Here is a 15,091-nt window from a genome sequence, read left to right as displayed (position 1 = left end):
TAGAGCGTCGTTTATCCGAATCAATTGGGGACTGGGGTTGTTCGGATAACTTATTTTTCGGATAACCGATTACGTACGAAAAAACATAACCTATCCCATGTTGAAATTTTTCTCCGTTGCGTGTCGCTTCGCGTTGAATTTTCGTCGATGTTAAGCCTAATGTAAACTTTTTAAAATAATAATCGTGGCTATTGTATTGTTAAAAATTATTTTTTTATTTTTTACAAACAAAATAAATATATTGAAAAATATAAAAACAAAAAAAATTATACTTTAGAAGTTAATCTAGTATCAAAAACGTTCGATTTAGCATGACACACAGTTCTGAGAAAAACACCACACAAAAGTGCCAGTGCTGCCAGCTAAAAAACACGCATCAACAAAAAAATATTGGAGTAGGCCAAGATATAGCCAAAGATTGCAGCGCCACAGCACTAGGAAAAATTTAAATTTGCCTACTGGAATTCTTTCGGATAAACGACGCTCTACTGTAGTTCCGAGTCTGGAACAGTTCATTTGAAACGATTCCGACTGCAACTACCCACCTCTATTTCATACGAAACGAACTACGTCATTAGCTTGTTTACTTAGCGCCCCAGTTCAATCCGAATCCGATCCTCGAGAATTTTCTTCACCTTCAGCGTTCAACCATTTAATTGTGGGCTTGGCTAAGCTCTTGTTAAAAAAAAAAAAAAAAAAAAAAAACTATTAGAGTCTACCAACGTAAAAAGTATAAAAATATCCCGATTAAAATTTTGAATTGTTATTATTAACAGTCGACATTAGATACGTTTACAGTTTATTGTTATCATTAAATTTAATACGTTAACGGCTATAGCCTTTTAGGACAGAGCCATTACAAGAAGGAGAAAATACAAATACCTACCGCCAGAGGGCTTAGTGGTTGTTTACGAAGCGGATGTAGTTGACAGGAAAAGATTTTATTTTTTGATCTTTATGCCTAATTTTCAGTTTAGATAGTTTATACTTATTTGAATTATGCCAAGAGTGGATCCCGATTTCACTTACATCAATCCCTGCATTAAATACACTTTATTCTTCTTAAACTTATTATTTTGGGTAAGTAACGTTCTTATGCATTACACGCCAAACATTACGTTTTAATTCTTTGAAATTTAAAACGGGAAAATGAAATTTTACAGTATTTTATTAAACCGTAAGAAACTATGGCACGACACGATTTCCACTTATAAAGTAACATGGCCTTAGGCAAAGAAAATAATAGGACACTTTTTGGTAAATCTTACCTTTAGGTCATTCTATACACTTACAAATTACTCAAAAACTTGTGCCTGTCTACGGTGCTTTATTAAATTATTTTATTTTAAATCATCATACTATATTATTCAATCAATAAAAGTTAATTGGTAAAAGATAAATTACTACAAGATTTATTCATTCCATTTTGAAAAATGTCTTTGATTCGGTGTGATCGACTAATACTTTTTAACTACTGAGACAGAAGTGTAATTGGTTTCTAGAAACTTGACACCATTTTCAAAATACAAATCATATGTTTCGTTTATATGAATTGTAAACTTTTTGAACAAATTTGTAGATCTGAGCGGTTTTGTAAATGCCTGGCGTACGCGCGTGCACGAGATACGTTCTGTTCTTACCGATCGGAGGCGGTTCCGATCTATGTTACGTTTCATCTTTGTAAATAAGAAACGAGGAGTGGCGATCAAAACTATAATGTAAAATTGTAATGATCTAATCTGATTTGAAGCTGGATCCTATGTAGCAAAACGGGAATACTTTTCTATACAAATACTATACTATACTTATTTAACAAAAGTTGTAATAGAAATCATCTGAAGTGAAATGGTAAATTATAAAATTCCTAAGAGATATCGCCCATCTAATATATTATTAATTTTAAATTACACAAAAACTGTTCTATATTATTAAAAATATAACTGATTTAAAACAAGGTTGCTTGTATGATATAATGATAAAGAAACATAAAGTTTAAAAATATATTGAAATTTTCTATACCATGCTGATGTAGTAAAATATATAGTGTAATCTGGTCAAAGTGAACCTTCTATAACTCAAATGGTTTCCGTGAGTCTCTTCATCCAACAACTCAAATATGTAATGCATTACATTAATTTCTTGATTTTAGTATTTTGTAAAATTTTCATTCAGTCATCAAGTAATAAAAAATGAATCTTTATTTTCAATTCAAATTTATTTATGTTTTGCAACTTTTTAAGAAATTTTATGAAAATATGTAAAACAATTTTACACTTTCAAGATATTTTGAAATCCAAAAGACAAATTTTAGTAAATAATTTAAAATTTTAAAAACAAATATTAAGTAAAGATAATTCTTTCAAAAGAAAATAATCTTTTATTTGTTTAAAAAAATTATTAATTAGGTTATTCTCCAAAAAAATAAAAATCCTACTATTTACAACAAATATATTATTTAATTTTAATTAAAATTATCTATAATTTATGTAAAATTAATATTTATAAAGTTAAAAGAAAAATATGTTTTTCTTTTAACTTTTACTGACCGAAAGGTAATAAGTTATAACACAAAGCTCTATGAAATAAACAGAAACAGCATGAATCGCATTAAAGAACATTGACCTATTAATCTGCTACTCTTTGTTTCTGCATCATTTGATAACATTTTAAACATTAATATTTATAAAGTTAAAAGAAAAATATGTTTTTCTTTTAACTTTTACTGACCGAAAGGTAATAAGTTATAACACAAAGCTCTATGAAATAAACAGAAACAGCATGAATCGCATTAAAGAACATTGACCTATTAATCTGCTACTCTTTGTTTCTGCATCATTTGATAACATTTTAAACAGTAATATTTTTAATTTTATTAGTAAAATTTTTGGTTCAGTAAATAGCTAGTTCAAGTTTCAAAGACGATAATGATTTTGTCCATAAATAGGGATAGAAATGAAGGGTATGTTAATGTTTTTCTATAATTTATTTTCTCGGGTCCAACGAGTTTCAAAACAAAATTTTTATTTGGGTTATATATTAATGCAAAACAATGTTTTGTAATACTCTTATAATATCTAATGTACTACTTTCTTAATTCTCAAATTTATTATTAAGTAATTTTGTTACAAAATGTTATAGGCCTTTGTATTAAATTATTGACCATAAACTAAAGTAATGAAAATTAATATAATGCCATGTACTTTTTATTATATATTTAATATGATGATAATACTTATAATTTCATAATGATATGCTTTTATTATGTATAGAATAGTATGATTAAATATTTTAAATGTTTAATTCATATATTATACTATTAATAAGTAACACATTTATATATATAATGTGATGATAATTAAATTTGTATGTATTATTGGGGCCCTGATGATCAAGCAGTTCTCATTCTTATTAAAAGAAAATGCTTAAACACAGAGTCCATTCCAACTCAGCACTGTGGGCGAAATCTATACTCTCTAGAACCTGTAAACAGTGCATAATGCATATATATATTATATATCGCAGTTGACAGCGAAATTCCTTAACCGGTTGACCTGAACAGCATGAATGTTCAAAAACGTTTGTCAACCATGATATATAATATATATGTTACTGTGAATGACCGAAATGGGGGGAATGTCAACATTCACACAGTTGTGTGTGTCGACATTTGCCGGTGAATGAACATTCACAAATATTGGTCTTTCACAGTAACATATATACACATTACACACCATTTACAGGTTCTAGAGCAGTGTTTCTCAACCTCTAACGAATTGTAGCCCCCTTCAACGTAGTATCGCCCCTTCACTTCAAAATTCCGATGCTGAGGGCCAAGGCTAACGCCAAATTCATACTTCATTGAATAGACTAGTGACTAGTATAATGTTATTTGTTTAATTATTGTATGATATAACGAATAAAATATCTAATTATTCTTAATATAATGTTTTACTATATCGCCCAGAAAATTTTTTTTGCCCCCAAAATATAAATTGTTACTAATTGCCCCCTTAACATGGAAAAATGCCCACATGGGGCGATATCTCCCCCATTGAGAAACACTGTTCTAGAGTATAGAGAAAATGCTTAATTATGATTTTCAATGCTTTTACAGGTTATAGGTGGAATTATTTTTGGTATTGGTATCTGGTCTTTTCTAGAAGAATACAAGTATAAAGGAGCACTTCCAGACATTAACAATGTATTCGACTTTATTTTTCAAATATCCATTGTTTTAATGACTCTGGGTGCAATAGTTTTCATCATTTGTTTTACTGGATGTCTTGGTGCCTTGCGAGAAAATTGTTGTCTACTGCGATTTGTAAGTTTTTTTTTTACTATAAAAAAACCTACTCTGGCAATATAGTTTCTTTTTATTTTTACAGTATTCAGGTTGTTTGTTGATTTTATTTCTTGGAGAAGTTGCCTTAGGAATTTTGGTATTTGTATTTCCAAATAAATTGACAAGCTTAGTCAAAAAAGGGATGTCTAAAGAATTGATTGAGAAATATCGAGACGACGATAATTTACAGAATTTCATTGACACTCTTCAGAAAGAGGTAAGGATCGTTTCTGTTTTTAAGCTTTTAAAAACTTTTAATTTTTATTCTAAGAAATATGGGTTTTTTTAGTTTAAATGCTGTGGAATATCAGATAAGAGTTATAAGGATTGGTCATGGAATATCTATTTCAATTGTTCAGATTCAAATCCCAGTCCTCAGAGATGTGCCGTTCCATATTCCTGTTGTAAAAATCCATATAACATAGAAGTATGTCTGATTACAATTACTTATTTTTTAATGCATATAATACTACCCCATATCTTATGTATTTCTATTTAATTAGACTAATTTGATCAACTTTATGTGTGGCTATCAAATGCAAAATGAACATGTAAGTATATAAATGATTTAAAATAAGCTAGTAAAGTAGTAATGATCATTCTCTTACTGCTACATTTAAATTTTATAATCAAGTTATGTTCATAATAAAGTAACTTCTCAATCTTCAGTACTTCAGAATGTTTAATAATTCTTAAAAAAAATATGACAGTAATTTTGCCTAAAGAAACTCTCTATTAATTTTGAATCAGTTTCATAAAACAATGTATTGGAATTAAATTGATTTACTTGAATTGTAAATTGGGGAAATTTAAAATTACTCGTATAAGTCATTTCTGTTGAAGAGTGTCAATTTGTTCCATTAAGATGATTTAAAAGTGGCAGAATAAATTATAACAGGAGAAAATTGTTTGTTAAAAAATTATTTAAAAATTTTAGGCAGTTTCAAAGTTGGAAGATTTCATATTTACTACAGGATGTGTTCAAGCCATTCAAAATTTTGTATTTGGAAATTCATATGTGATTGGAGGAATTATATTAATTGTTTCTTTGCTACAGGTATTTAGTAATTGAATTTACTTTTTGTTTCACATTTAACAAGTTCATAAAAAAATTTTATTTTTCAGCTGTTTGCAACATATCTATGCAGAACTTTGCTTGCCCAAATCGAAGCCCAAAAGTCTCTGTGGGTTTAAAGTCCAACATCATTATTGTGCCACTAGTCATCATTCCATTGTTACATGTGTAATCCAGATAAAAAGAGCAATTTATAAATTTTATATAATGTATTTTTATATTTATATTACAATTTATGTTTTAAAATTTTATAATGTTATAAAAAAACATTTATCAAATTTATATACATGTAAAGACTTTATACTGTAAAAATATCGTACTTATTTTGAAATACCAAGCTATTAACTTTTAAAGCAGTGCCAATTATTTTCATCCAAGATTACTGAAATTTGAAAACATTTAAGTTTGGTTCAGTATAGCAAGAAAGGCTCACAGTTATTTTTTAAACATACTTAAGAGTTAGTAAAGGAATAGGCTAGAGAACGACTTTCTTTGTTATCTTACAAAATACAACCAAATATTTTCTTACTAGTCTGGTTTTAAAACCAAAGAACATTTTGCACTTTCATAAATTATTTATACAGGTATAAATATTTAATGTTATACAATCAAAATTTTATTCTTCTGTGAACATACTTGAATACATATTAATATTCTTGCTTCCAGAAGTAATTAGAAATAATAGGAACAAATTTTTTGTAAGAAAAATATATTTAAAGGCACAATATTTTGTATTGGGGAAAACATTTTTTCCAAGCCAACATTTATAACTGTACTCATTTGTAAAAAAATATTACAATAAATGTTTTCAGAATATTACTACTTTTTTTGTAGTTTTCTTTCTCTTATTTTTTGATGATGCCGATTCCGAAGAACAATTTTCTCCAGTCTGTTTGTCGGGATCTGTATTTTCTAAATCCTGTAAATGCAGAAGAATGTATTTGTATTTATAATTTATACTCAAAATATGTTAAATAAAGATAGTTACCTCAGAATTGTCGCTCTGAGATTCATTTTCTAGTGCAGCTTGTACCGTTTCGATATTAATACGAAAATCACGAGAAGTGGCTAATTTAATGTGCTCCATCAAATTAACCTTTATAAAATGTTATTACAAATTATTTTTTATCAAAAAAACTTTTCAAAATAAATAATTAAGATACATACTTTTGATTTCTTAGACAGTTGGATTAAATGACGTTCATATTGTTCTATAGCAAAGATTAGCTGAGGAATTATTTTTGTCTCTCTCAAAACTTTTGCCTGAAAACATAACATTTAATAATTTATAATTTTATTTACAATGTATTGATTTATATAAAAAGATTAATGGTTTACTTTTTCTGCTAAACAATCCACCTTATTTCTTTTCTGTTTTTTACCTTTGTTATCTGATGCCTGAAAAAGTCATTTTTTTAAATGAATAAATTAAAAATAAACAGGAATTTAATAAAGTGTAGTGTAGCATATATACTGTATATAAACATGAACACACAACAAAAATTACCAATCTAAAATGACTGTAAATGCATAAATAATAATACCTAAATTTTTACATAATTTTTGCTTTAATAAACACCACACAATCAGTATATATCTATCATAATTGAGACATTATTTTGTTTTCATTTGTAAAACTTTCAATATTTAGTTTTAAATTGTCCAAAAGATATATTTCATTATATGACTTCAAAAAATATTAGATAATCATTGCAAGTAAGTGATTTTGATATGTCAATGACAGTTTTAAAAAACTGATATCCTGGATTTGATTTTATTCAATTGGATGTTTCAATCAAAATTTTATTATTTGATTTTTTTTAAGGAAGAATTTTATACAAAGAAACATTCTTGCCCCATTGTTCCTGTCATAATATTAAAAGAATTAAGATTTATGGTTTCATCAATTAATTTGCATATTTTTTAATCTAAATTCATTTTTTTATCATTATTTCATTTAAAAATTTATTCCATTCTTTTGTTGACAAAATGAAACAGCTAAAACCTTGATTTAGAATCGTGTTCAATGTCATTATTTTCAACTTAAATTTCTGAAAGGATGTTTATAGTAACATAAAATATTTAAAATTGTTAAATAATATTCATAATAGCCATTGTTATGAATATTAATTTAAATTATTAATTAATATATTATGAATATTGTTATAACAATTATGAATATTTAACAATTTTGGCTGTTTAGTTCTGCCAGATGTCCTTGAGATGAGCAGACATAATTTAATAACAATTTATGTTAGTGGAAAACTGATTTGTTGAAAATAACTGCTAATAAATACTATTGTAATAGTTTCACTAATTATGTAATTTGGGGGTGTGTGCTAGCTTATGGAGGTATAGGTGAACTTTTGATGAGGCTTGATAATTGAGTTTTTGAGTGAATTGGAAAGCCATAAGAAGTCGAATTATGCCAGATCTAAAGTATTGGACATTTATTAATAGATTATCTTGGGTTTTGATTGTGTGTTTATTAATAATTGCCAGGATTGAGCCCAATCCAAGTCCTTTGCCTCAATCTCCATAACAGATGTGCCAAGAAGATATGCAAGGAAGACTTGACAAGAATAATCTCAAGGGAAAGGAAAGACAATTGAGTGATACAACTAGTGAAGATTATTATCAATTAGAGAAAGTTTTTAATAAAAGTACAGTAGTCCTGTGACCTCGAGAGCTACGAAAATTTATGATTACTTTGAAGCATCAAGAGATACTGAGTCACAGATCAGGAAGTGCTGCAATATACTTTAAAATTGATTTAGGAGCTAATCTATACTAATATTATAAAGAGGTAATGTTTGTAAGTAAGTAATTAAGTTTGTATGCAGCAGGTAATCTCCGAAACTACTCATCCGATTTCAAAAATTCTTTCACCAATATTTAGAATGGAACTTCAGGGTGGACATAGGTTGTATAATTTTCTGTTAAACATTCATATAAATTAAAAGATATAATCTAGGTTAAGGCTTTTATGTCCAACAGATGGCACTACGAGTACGACGCCCTAAGTTTATTTTTCTGTGAAAATGAACTAAAGCAGATCATCTTCTATCTATCTATATAAATAAAAATGTAATGTTCGTTTGTTCCTACCGATTCCTTTAAAATTTTGACACAACGCTGCATTTGAATATACATGTGTTTTTATATAATATACATGTCGAAATTCAACACCACTGAAGGGAGATGGTTAGGATTAAGGCTTAAGGTAAAGAACTCTGCTTCTATTTATACTATTTTAGATGCAGGTTTTTGCATTTTTGATTGCGTTTTAATAGGGTATGTCAACAGAATGTACACTAAGAAGAAATTTTTCGATATTCCCCCCGCAGGGGAGAGAGACAGGATTAAGGCTTACCGTGAAGAACTTGGCTTCTATGATACTATTTTAGATGCAGGTTTTTGCGTTTTTNGTTTTTAACAAAAGTAGTCCTGTGACCTTGAGAGCTACAAAAATTTATGATTACTTTGAAGCATCAAGTGATGCTGAGCATAGGCACAGGAAGTGTCGCAATATACTTTAAAATCGATTTATGAGCTATCCTACAGCTTCATATTGAACTACAAGAAATTAAAACAGAGGTCAATGCTCTAAAAGAGGAAAATAAACATTTTCATGGAGAGTTGACAAAACTTTCTCAAAAGGTAGAAGAATTAGAGGAAACATCCAAGAATAACTCCCAATTAAAAGGTATGTTGGAATATGAAATAGACAAACTAGTTAACATGAGAAATAATAAAAATATAATAATTATAAATTTTCCTTTTAATTCAACTGATTATGAAAAGGAAAATTAATTATTTCATAAAAAAGGACTTGCAAATAACTAATAGTTATATAGAAAGTTTGGTTAGACTATCCAACAGTGAAACCAAACCTATAGTGAAAATATCATTAACAATAGAAATTTGATTATTAAAGAATTCTGAGAAAAGAAAGGTGATTTCAGTAATAAGAAGAAGGAAAAAACATACATAAATCTGAAGTATTATTCAGATTTATGTATGAGATCCAGATTGAGGAGAAAAAATTATTAGCAATAGTAAAACAAGAAAAACTTAATGGAAATAGAATTATTATAAGAGATGTTTATTATATAAAAGACAACGTAAAATATACATATGATGTGAATCTAGATAAAGTAATTCAATTGAGTGGTTTTTGAGAAAGAATTGATCGATATTATAGAGTAATTACAATTAGATTGAAGAAACAATAGTTATTTTAAAAGTCAAATTCAAGGAAACAGACTCGGTCTATGCTATTTCTTGCCAATACTCTGAATGAGTGTTTTTCCTCATTTAGGAAATTGTAAGAAAAATTACCAACTAAAATACTGAGGTTATTATATCAAGTTCATAACTGATCCAAATACTTTTGAATCCTATCTATATCAACAAACTAAAGAGGAATACTGTATAACCTGACAAAGACTTATGTGATATATCTAATCTCAGGATACTCATATAGTAATGGATTTATGCCTATGAATTTTGTTTTTGTCATTATAAGTTCTTCATTCAATTAAGACTAAATAGAAGTAAATTCAATAGTAATACTATTAACTTTTAGAGGGTGCTGTCTCAGAGATAGGGTTTTTTCCCAAAAGGGGTTGTCCATAAATTACATAAGGTATTTTGGGGTGAGTGGGTGCGGGTCAAGGATTTCTTACGATTTCTGACTCAGAGGTAGGGGGTAATAGATCTCATCTTACGTAATATTCTCATTTTTATTTTTTGATCTCATCGAGTGGTGGAGTTTTGAATTTGGCTTCAATTTGGCCGTTTCTATTAAGAACACTCTTTGTATTAAAGCCATCTCATGTGACGTGATAAAATAATAACGCTAGCAGACTCATGCTCTACACGTTTTTTTTTCAATGGGAGAAAGGCTGTGTGGTGGTTTCTCTCTCTCTCTCTCTTTTTTTTTATTAGAATAAGTGTACCACTCCTATGGGTGTATAACACTAATAATACATAAACCAAAATACATGATACAAAGTAAACATAGAATTAGTATTCAGCTTTTAGTGAAAACTAAAATGTAAAACTAGATACTAGAAATTATAAATTGTCTTTTCTTCCATGTTTTTTGAACATAATTGTAAAAAGCATCAAACAGTGGCTTCTTAACAAGCTTATCAAGTGGACATGGCCACCTGAAACCAAGCATAAAGATTTCTAATTTTAGAGTAAGTGTATGTTGATCAAAAATTGGACAATGATAGATCATATGGCAAATGTTAAATCTCTATTGAACTCTATAGCATACACTAAAGATAAAAAAAACTACTTACAACTTAGAATAACAACTTTCTGATGTTGTGTTTAGAGATCACACATTACAAAATGTGGCAAAACAGCAAAAGAATAGAAGACACTAACAGAAGATGAATTATGACTATAAAAACATCTAGTAACCAAATCCAGATCTGTTTGTTTTTCCTCCTATTATCAAATATATCCAATTTTCTCTTCCAACATAATCACCTTTAACTAGTTATTATGTCAGCAATGTTTGCTTATATGAAACATCAATGTATTATACAGCTAGCCTTTATTTTTGCTCATTATGGGCAATTCTGACCCATAATATATTGTCAACATGTATGAAGAAGAATAGGCAAAAATGTTCTGCTGTAAGTAATTGTGACAAATTACAGTAGACCCCCTATAACGCAGGTTCCTATAATGGAGATTCCTATAACGTGGCAAAAAAATTGTGACAGAATTCATATAAAGACGCTAAAAGGGACTCGTAAAACGTCGTCACTGACTCGTGTCGGTGACGACGTCCCTGACAGGATTGGTTGAATCTGGACCAATAGTAGACGAGCAGCCGAACTACTTACACGCTACAACTTACATGCTACAGAGTTTAGGCGAGTAAGTGGAGTTTACTATCGTCTGTACAGTATTATATATAAATTAGGTACTGTATATATAATTATATATTAACTTAATTTATTTTAACATTATTATAATTATATATATACTTTCCGCTCTCCAGCCCATGCTACGGAGAGTTAGGCGAGTAAGTTGAGTTTACTATCGTCTGTACAGTATGTAAATTAGGTACCGTAAGTCTAATACAGCACTGTAATTTTATACATTTCTTGTGAAAGAAACATTTCTTATTCAATGGCCATAAAAATTATTTATATTAATGATGTCTCCAAAGGTCAAAGAATTTTTTACAGAAAAATAACTTATCAGAAATCGCGGCCGCCGTTTGGTGCACTGCTCTGCAAAGAAAACAAGCAATGGCGACGTCAAACGGTGCACACTTGGTAAATAATCCTACAATTTTTTGTTTATAGCATAGTTTATATGAATTATTCCCAAAAAATTAAACGTGTTTTGGAAATGTTGAGTCGAATTAGTCTAGAATCGATTAATTTTATGGATGAAAACCTTTCAAACAGCCGTAGTCTGTAAACTTCACACGTGTCGGTGTGAGGACCCGAACACGGGTTGATTGAGAGGTCCGAATGAGGGGTGTCGATCGAAAATAAAGAGCTCCTTTTCAGACGCTAAGGAAACGGATTAGGTGTTTCGATTGAACAATGCAATTGTTTTTTTTTCTTCGTAAATTTGTTAAACAATGGAAACGGAAATTCGAGGAAAACGCGACGAGAGAGAGGAATCATATTCAGTTGCAACGTTGACCTCTCCCGCGCCCTTCATTAGGTTTCAAATTGTCACCAGGTGACAATGAGAGACCAATGGAGAGGCGACTACAGTTAAGAAATCTATAAAACCGTGTGACTCAAGGGACAAGGGTTCCTGGTGCTTAGATACGTAGTGATTCTTCTCCTAGACGTGCGTGCTCCCGATCTTTGGAAAATAAAAGAACATCATGGAAGCATCGTTCTCTGGGTGCCTCCTAGCGATCTACAGATTCGTCAGATCGACCAACGAGAAGCCGCCGAAAGCCGTGATCCACGCCCCGGGGCCTACGGAGTATTTCACCGACAGCGTCCATCCACAAGTAACGAAAACAGAATTTTTCGAACTTTGTTTCGGACTTTATCCGCGCGCTTTGTGGTGCCACTTCGTTCATCAAGATATTTGTAAAGAAAACTTCCATGTTTAATAAACGGTTTTATATGGTAAACCTGTCTCAGAAAGTCATTCTGCGCCCACACGACAGAACGGACCGCTCGGCTATCGAAAAACCTCACCCTAATCGGCTGACCTCACATTGGGCTGCAATTGGCTCATGTATTTAAGGATTCCTACAACGTGAAATTCTTATAAAGTGGAACGTATCTATCACGTTATAGGGGGTCTACTGTATTAGAGTCCAGAAGACACAAGCCTTCATCACTTACATCAAAAGGATTATACCATGCAACAAATCAATTCATAGATATAATTGCATTAATATTGTAGTAATTTTAAAGCATAAAGCATTGAATGAAAATTATTTGTGTATATTTTCTTATTTAAAAAATTTTTTTCAATAAGTTTTCTTTGTAATAAAATGTGAAAAAAAGAAATCCATACATAATATTTATTACCATCAAAAATTTAACTGAATAACAAGAAAATGAGTTAAAAGTTATTTGTTAATNCATGTATCAACATATTAAAGCATATTTGTTATTAGTAAACAAAGGCATTTATACATATATTCTTTTAATAAACGTTAGCTAAAATGATGCTGCGCACACTGATGTATGTTCACTGTGCAAAAAATATACTAAAAACAATTATTAAATTTAAATAATGATATTTAAATTTAATAAAAATTTAAATAATATTAGTTCTTCAGAAAAGATGACTGAAGAATCAAGTGTACATGGATTTGTAACTGTAATACTAGAATCTTACAGTTTCTTTCTGTATTGGATCCTAATAATGATAATTAATTGAAAAAACCTAAGAAACTTTATTAAATTATCTTTTCCAGAGATTAACTTAATGAAGTTTCTTAAGTTTATTCAAAAACACCCACAAAATTCTAATATTTTTGTGTATTTCCAATATAGTCTGTCCAACAAATGATGAACTTTTCAAACTCATTTTTTGATGAGCAGTCAGTTTCATGATTGCTAAGAAATATAATGTAATTACAGTCATATTAAATAACTTTGAACTTCTTACATTCTTTGTTAAATACTGAATAAAAAAAAACAATAAAATAGTTTTACTTATTGACTGATTAATGTTTTGTTATATATAATTTAATGCACAACAGTGTTATTTTCTACCATTTTGATTTATTTGCCTCGTTTTTTAAACTCTAATGTAGAAATCCATTTTATATTAATTTAAATTTTACGTAAATATTACATTATTATTAAATAACTTTCAACTTAGAAGATAATATACAAAAATTATTACTATTTTCTGATTATAATTGAAAACCAAATCTTAAAATCTTATTACATTATCTGACCATTATAAGCCATCAGACTTTTACTAAATAAGAAAGGTTCATCTTTTACTGAATGACGTGCAGATTTGATTTGAATCAGTTTCACAATTTCAGTACTTGCTTCTCAGTAATTTCATGAAAAAGACTTTCTTCTAATACAGGAAATCCTCATTAGTTTGAAATTCAAGGGACGAAATAATCAGGACTTTGAATTATCTGAGATTTACGTATATCTATACAATATGCTAAATACCACATAACTGATGTAATTTATTATGCAAATGAAATATGGCTACATGTATAGAATGTAGCCACTATTTTTGTTAATCAATAAATAATAATAATATAAATTAATTGCAGATAAACAGAGTGTCTGGCAAGAACCTCACAGGTTGCCAAAAATAACTATCAGAATTTCAATTTTTTTTTTGTAATTTCTTGTAATATGCTAAAACAAACACACTTTTCAGAAACAAGTTTAAATATATATGTGTATTGCTTATAATTTGAAGAAAATTTCCTCTATAAACTTACTTTATTTAAAATATACTTTTACTCCAGTTATATAAATAAAATAACATATACAATTATCAGAAATTATAAGAAGTAATCATTTTAATTAAAATTTTCTCTCAGAAATATTTATATTTTAATATACACTCATTGCCATAAAAATTAGCACATGAAGTAGGAGTTGTCAAATTTCTGTGAAACTTGGATTGCAGATAAGTCTTAAGCAGATATGGAAACAATTTGAGTTATAGCATGATGGCTCATTGCATAATGCCAGCAGAGAGCATTAAGGTGCATCCCCTTGGCTTATAAACAAAGCAAGCAAAGACATCCAGTTTGTAGTTTACCTGTTGCAGAGGGATGCTGTATCACTAGCAATGCCTTTACATCACAATCGAAGACCATATGAACAACTAACCGAGTTTGAGAGGGAAAGGATTATCAGGTTGAGAGAAGCTGGATGGTTATCTTGCCAAATAGCCCATGACCAGGCATTCTATGAGGAGGTGTTGGAACCTCCTCATAGAAATTACTTTATTCTAATCATTTAATTAGCCATATAATAGCCCAATAGTTAGGCGATCGTTCGGCAGTTTAGTAGGTGTTGGAACCAGTGAACGAGAGAGATTTAACATGGCGCCCAGGCTTAGGATGTCCTCAGCAGACCACCAGTCGAGAGGACCACCTGGTTCTTTGACAAGCATGCATACAGCCAACTGTATCACTATCTACCATCTGGACACAGGACACAGGCCTACTAAAA

At 29.5% G+C, this 15,091-nt stretch overlaps 1 protein-coding gene and 1 long non-coding RNA gene across 2 annotated transcripts; one reads left to right on the top strand and one right to left on the bottom strand.

The window, feature by feature from the left end:
- Positions 1–865: 865 nt before the first annotated feature.
- LOC111636159 (tetraspanin-33-like) lies at positions 866–5,833 on the top strand. Its single transcript, XM_023381353.1, has 7 exons — positions 866–1,080; positions 4,115–4,321; positions 4,386–4,559; positions 4,632–4,769; positions 4,846–4,893; positions 5,280–5,399; positions 5,468–5,833. Exons 1-7 carry the CDS (start codon positions 1,000–1,002, stop codon positions 5,534–5,536), a joined length of 837 nt encoding a protein of 278 aa, XP_023237121.1. The 5' UTR covers positions 866–999; the 3' UTR covers positions 5,537–5,833.
- Positions 5,834–6,198: 365 nt separating this feature from the next.
- LOC111636160 lies at positions 6,199–7,034 on the bottom strand. Its single transcript, XR_002758497.1, has 4 exons — positions 6,756–7,034; positions 6,585–6,680; positions 6,406–6,513; positions 6,199–6,336 (listed from the first exon to the last, which is right to left on the bottom strand). It is a non-coding gene; the product is annotated as an uncharacterized LOC111636160 (long non-coding RNA).
- Between the last annotated feature and the right edge of the window lie 8,057 nt (positions 7,035–15,091).

Source organism: Centruroides sculpturatus, unplaced genomic scaffold (genome assembly GCF_000671375.1).
Source record: "Centruroides sculpturatus isolate CEXI.00-Female unplaced genomic scaffold, Cexi_2.0 scaffold208, whole genome shotgun sequence".
Lineage (NCBI taxonomy): Eukaryota > Metazoa > Arthropoda > Arachnida > Scorpiones > Buthidae > Centruroides > Centruroides sculpturatus.
The sequence above is the reverse complement of the archived record's forward strand: the minus strand, read 5'-3'. Positions and strand labels throughout refer to the sequence as shown.

What these genes read in the sequence shown, in the direction of transcription:
- LOC111636159 (XM_023381353.1), top strand. Translation starts at nt 1,000, where the DNA reads ATGCCAAGAGTGGATCCCGATTTCACTTACATCAATCCCTGCATTAAA. An exon ending in AAAATCCATATAACATAGAA is followed by an intron (nt 4,770 to 4,845) that starts GTATGTCTGATT and finishes CTATTTAATTAG; the next exon opens with ACTAATTTGATCAACTTTAT. An exon ending in ATCAAATGCAAAATGAACAT is followed by an intron (nt 4,894 to 5,279) that starts GTAAGTATATAA and finishes TAAAAATTTTAG; the next exon opens with GCAGTTTCAAAGTTGGAAGA.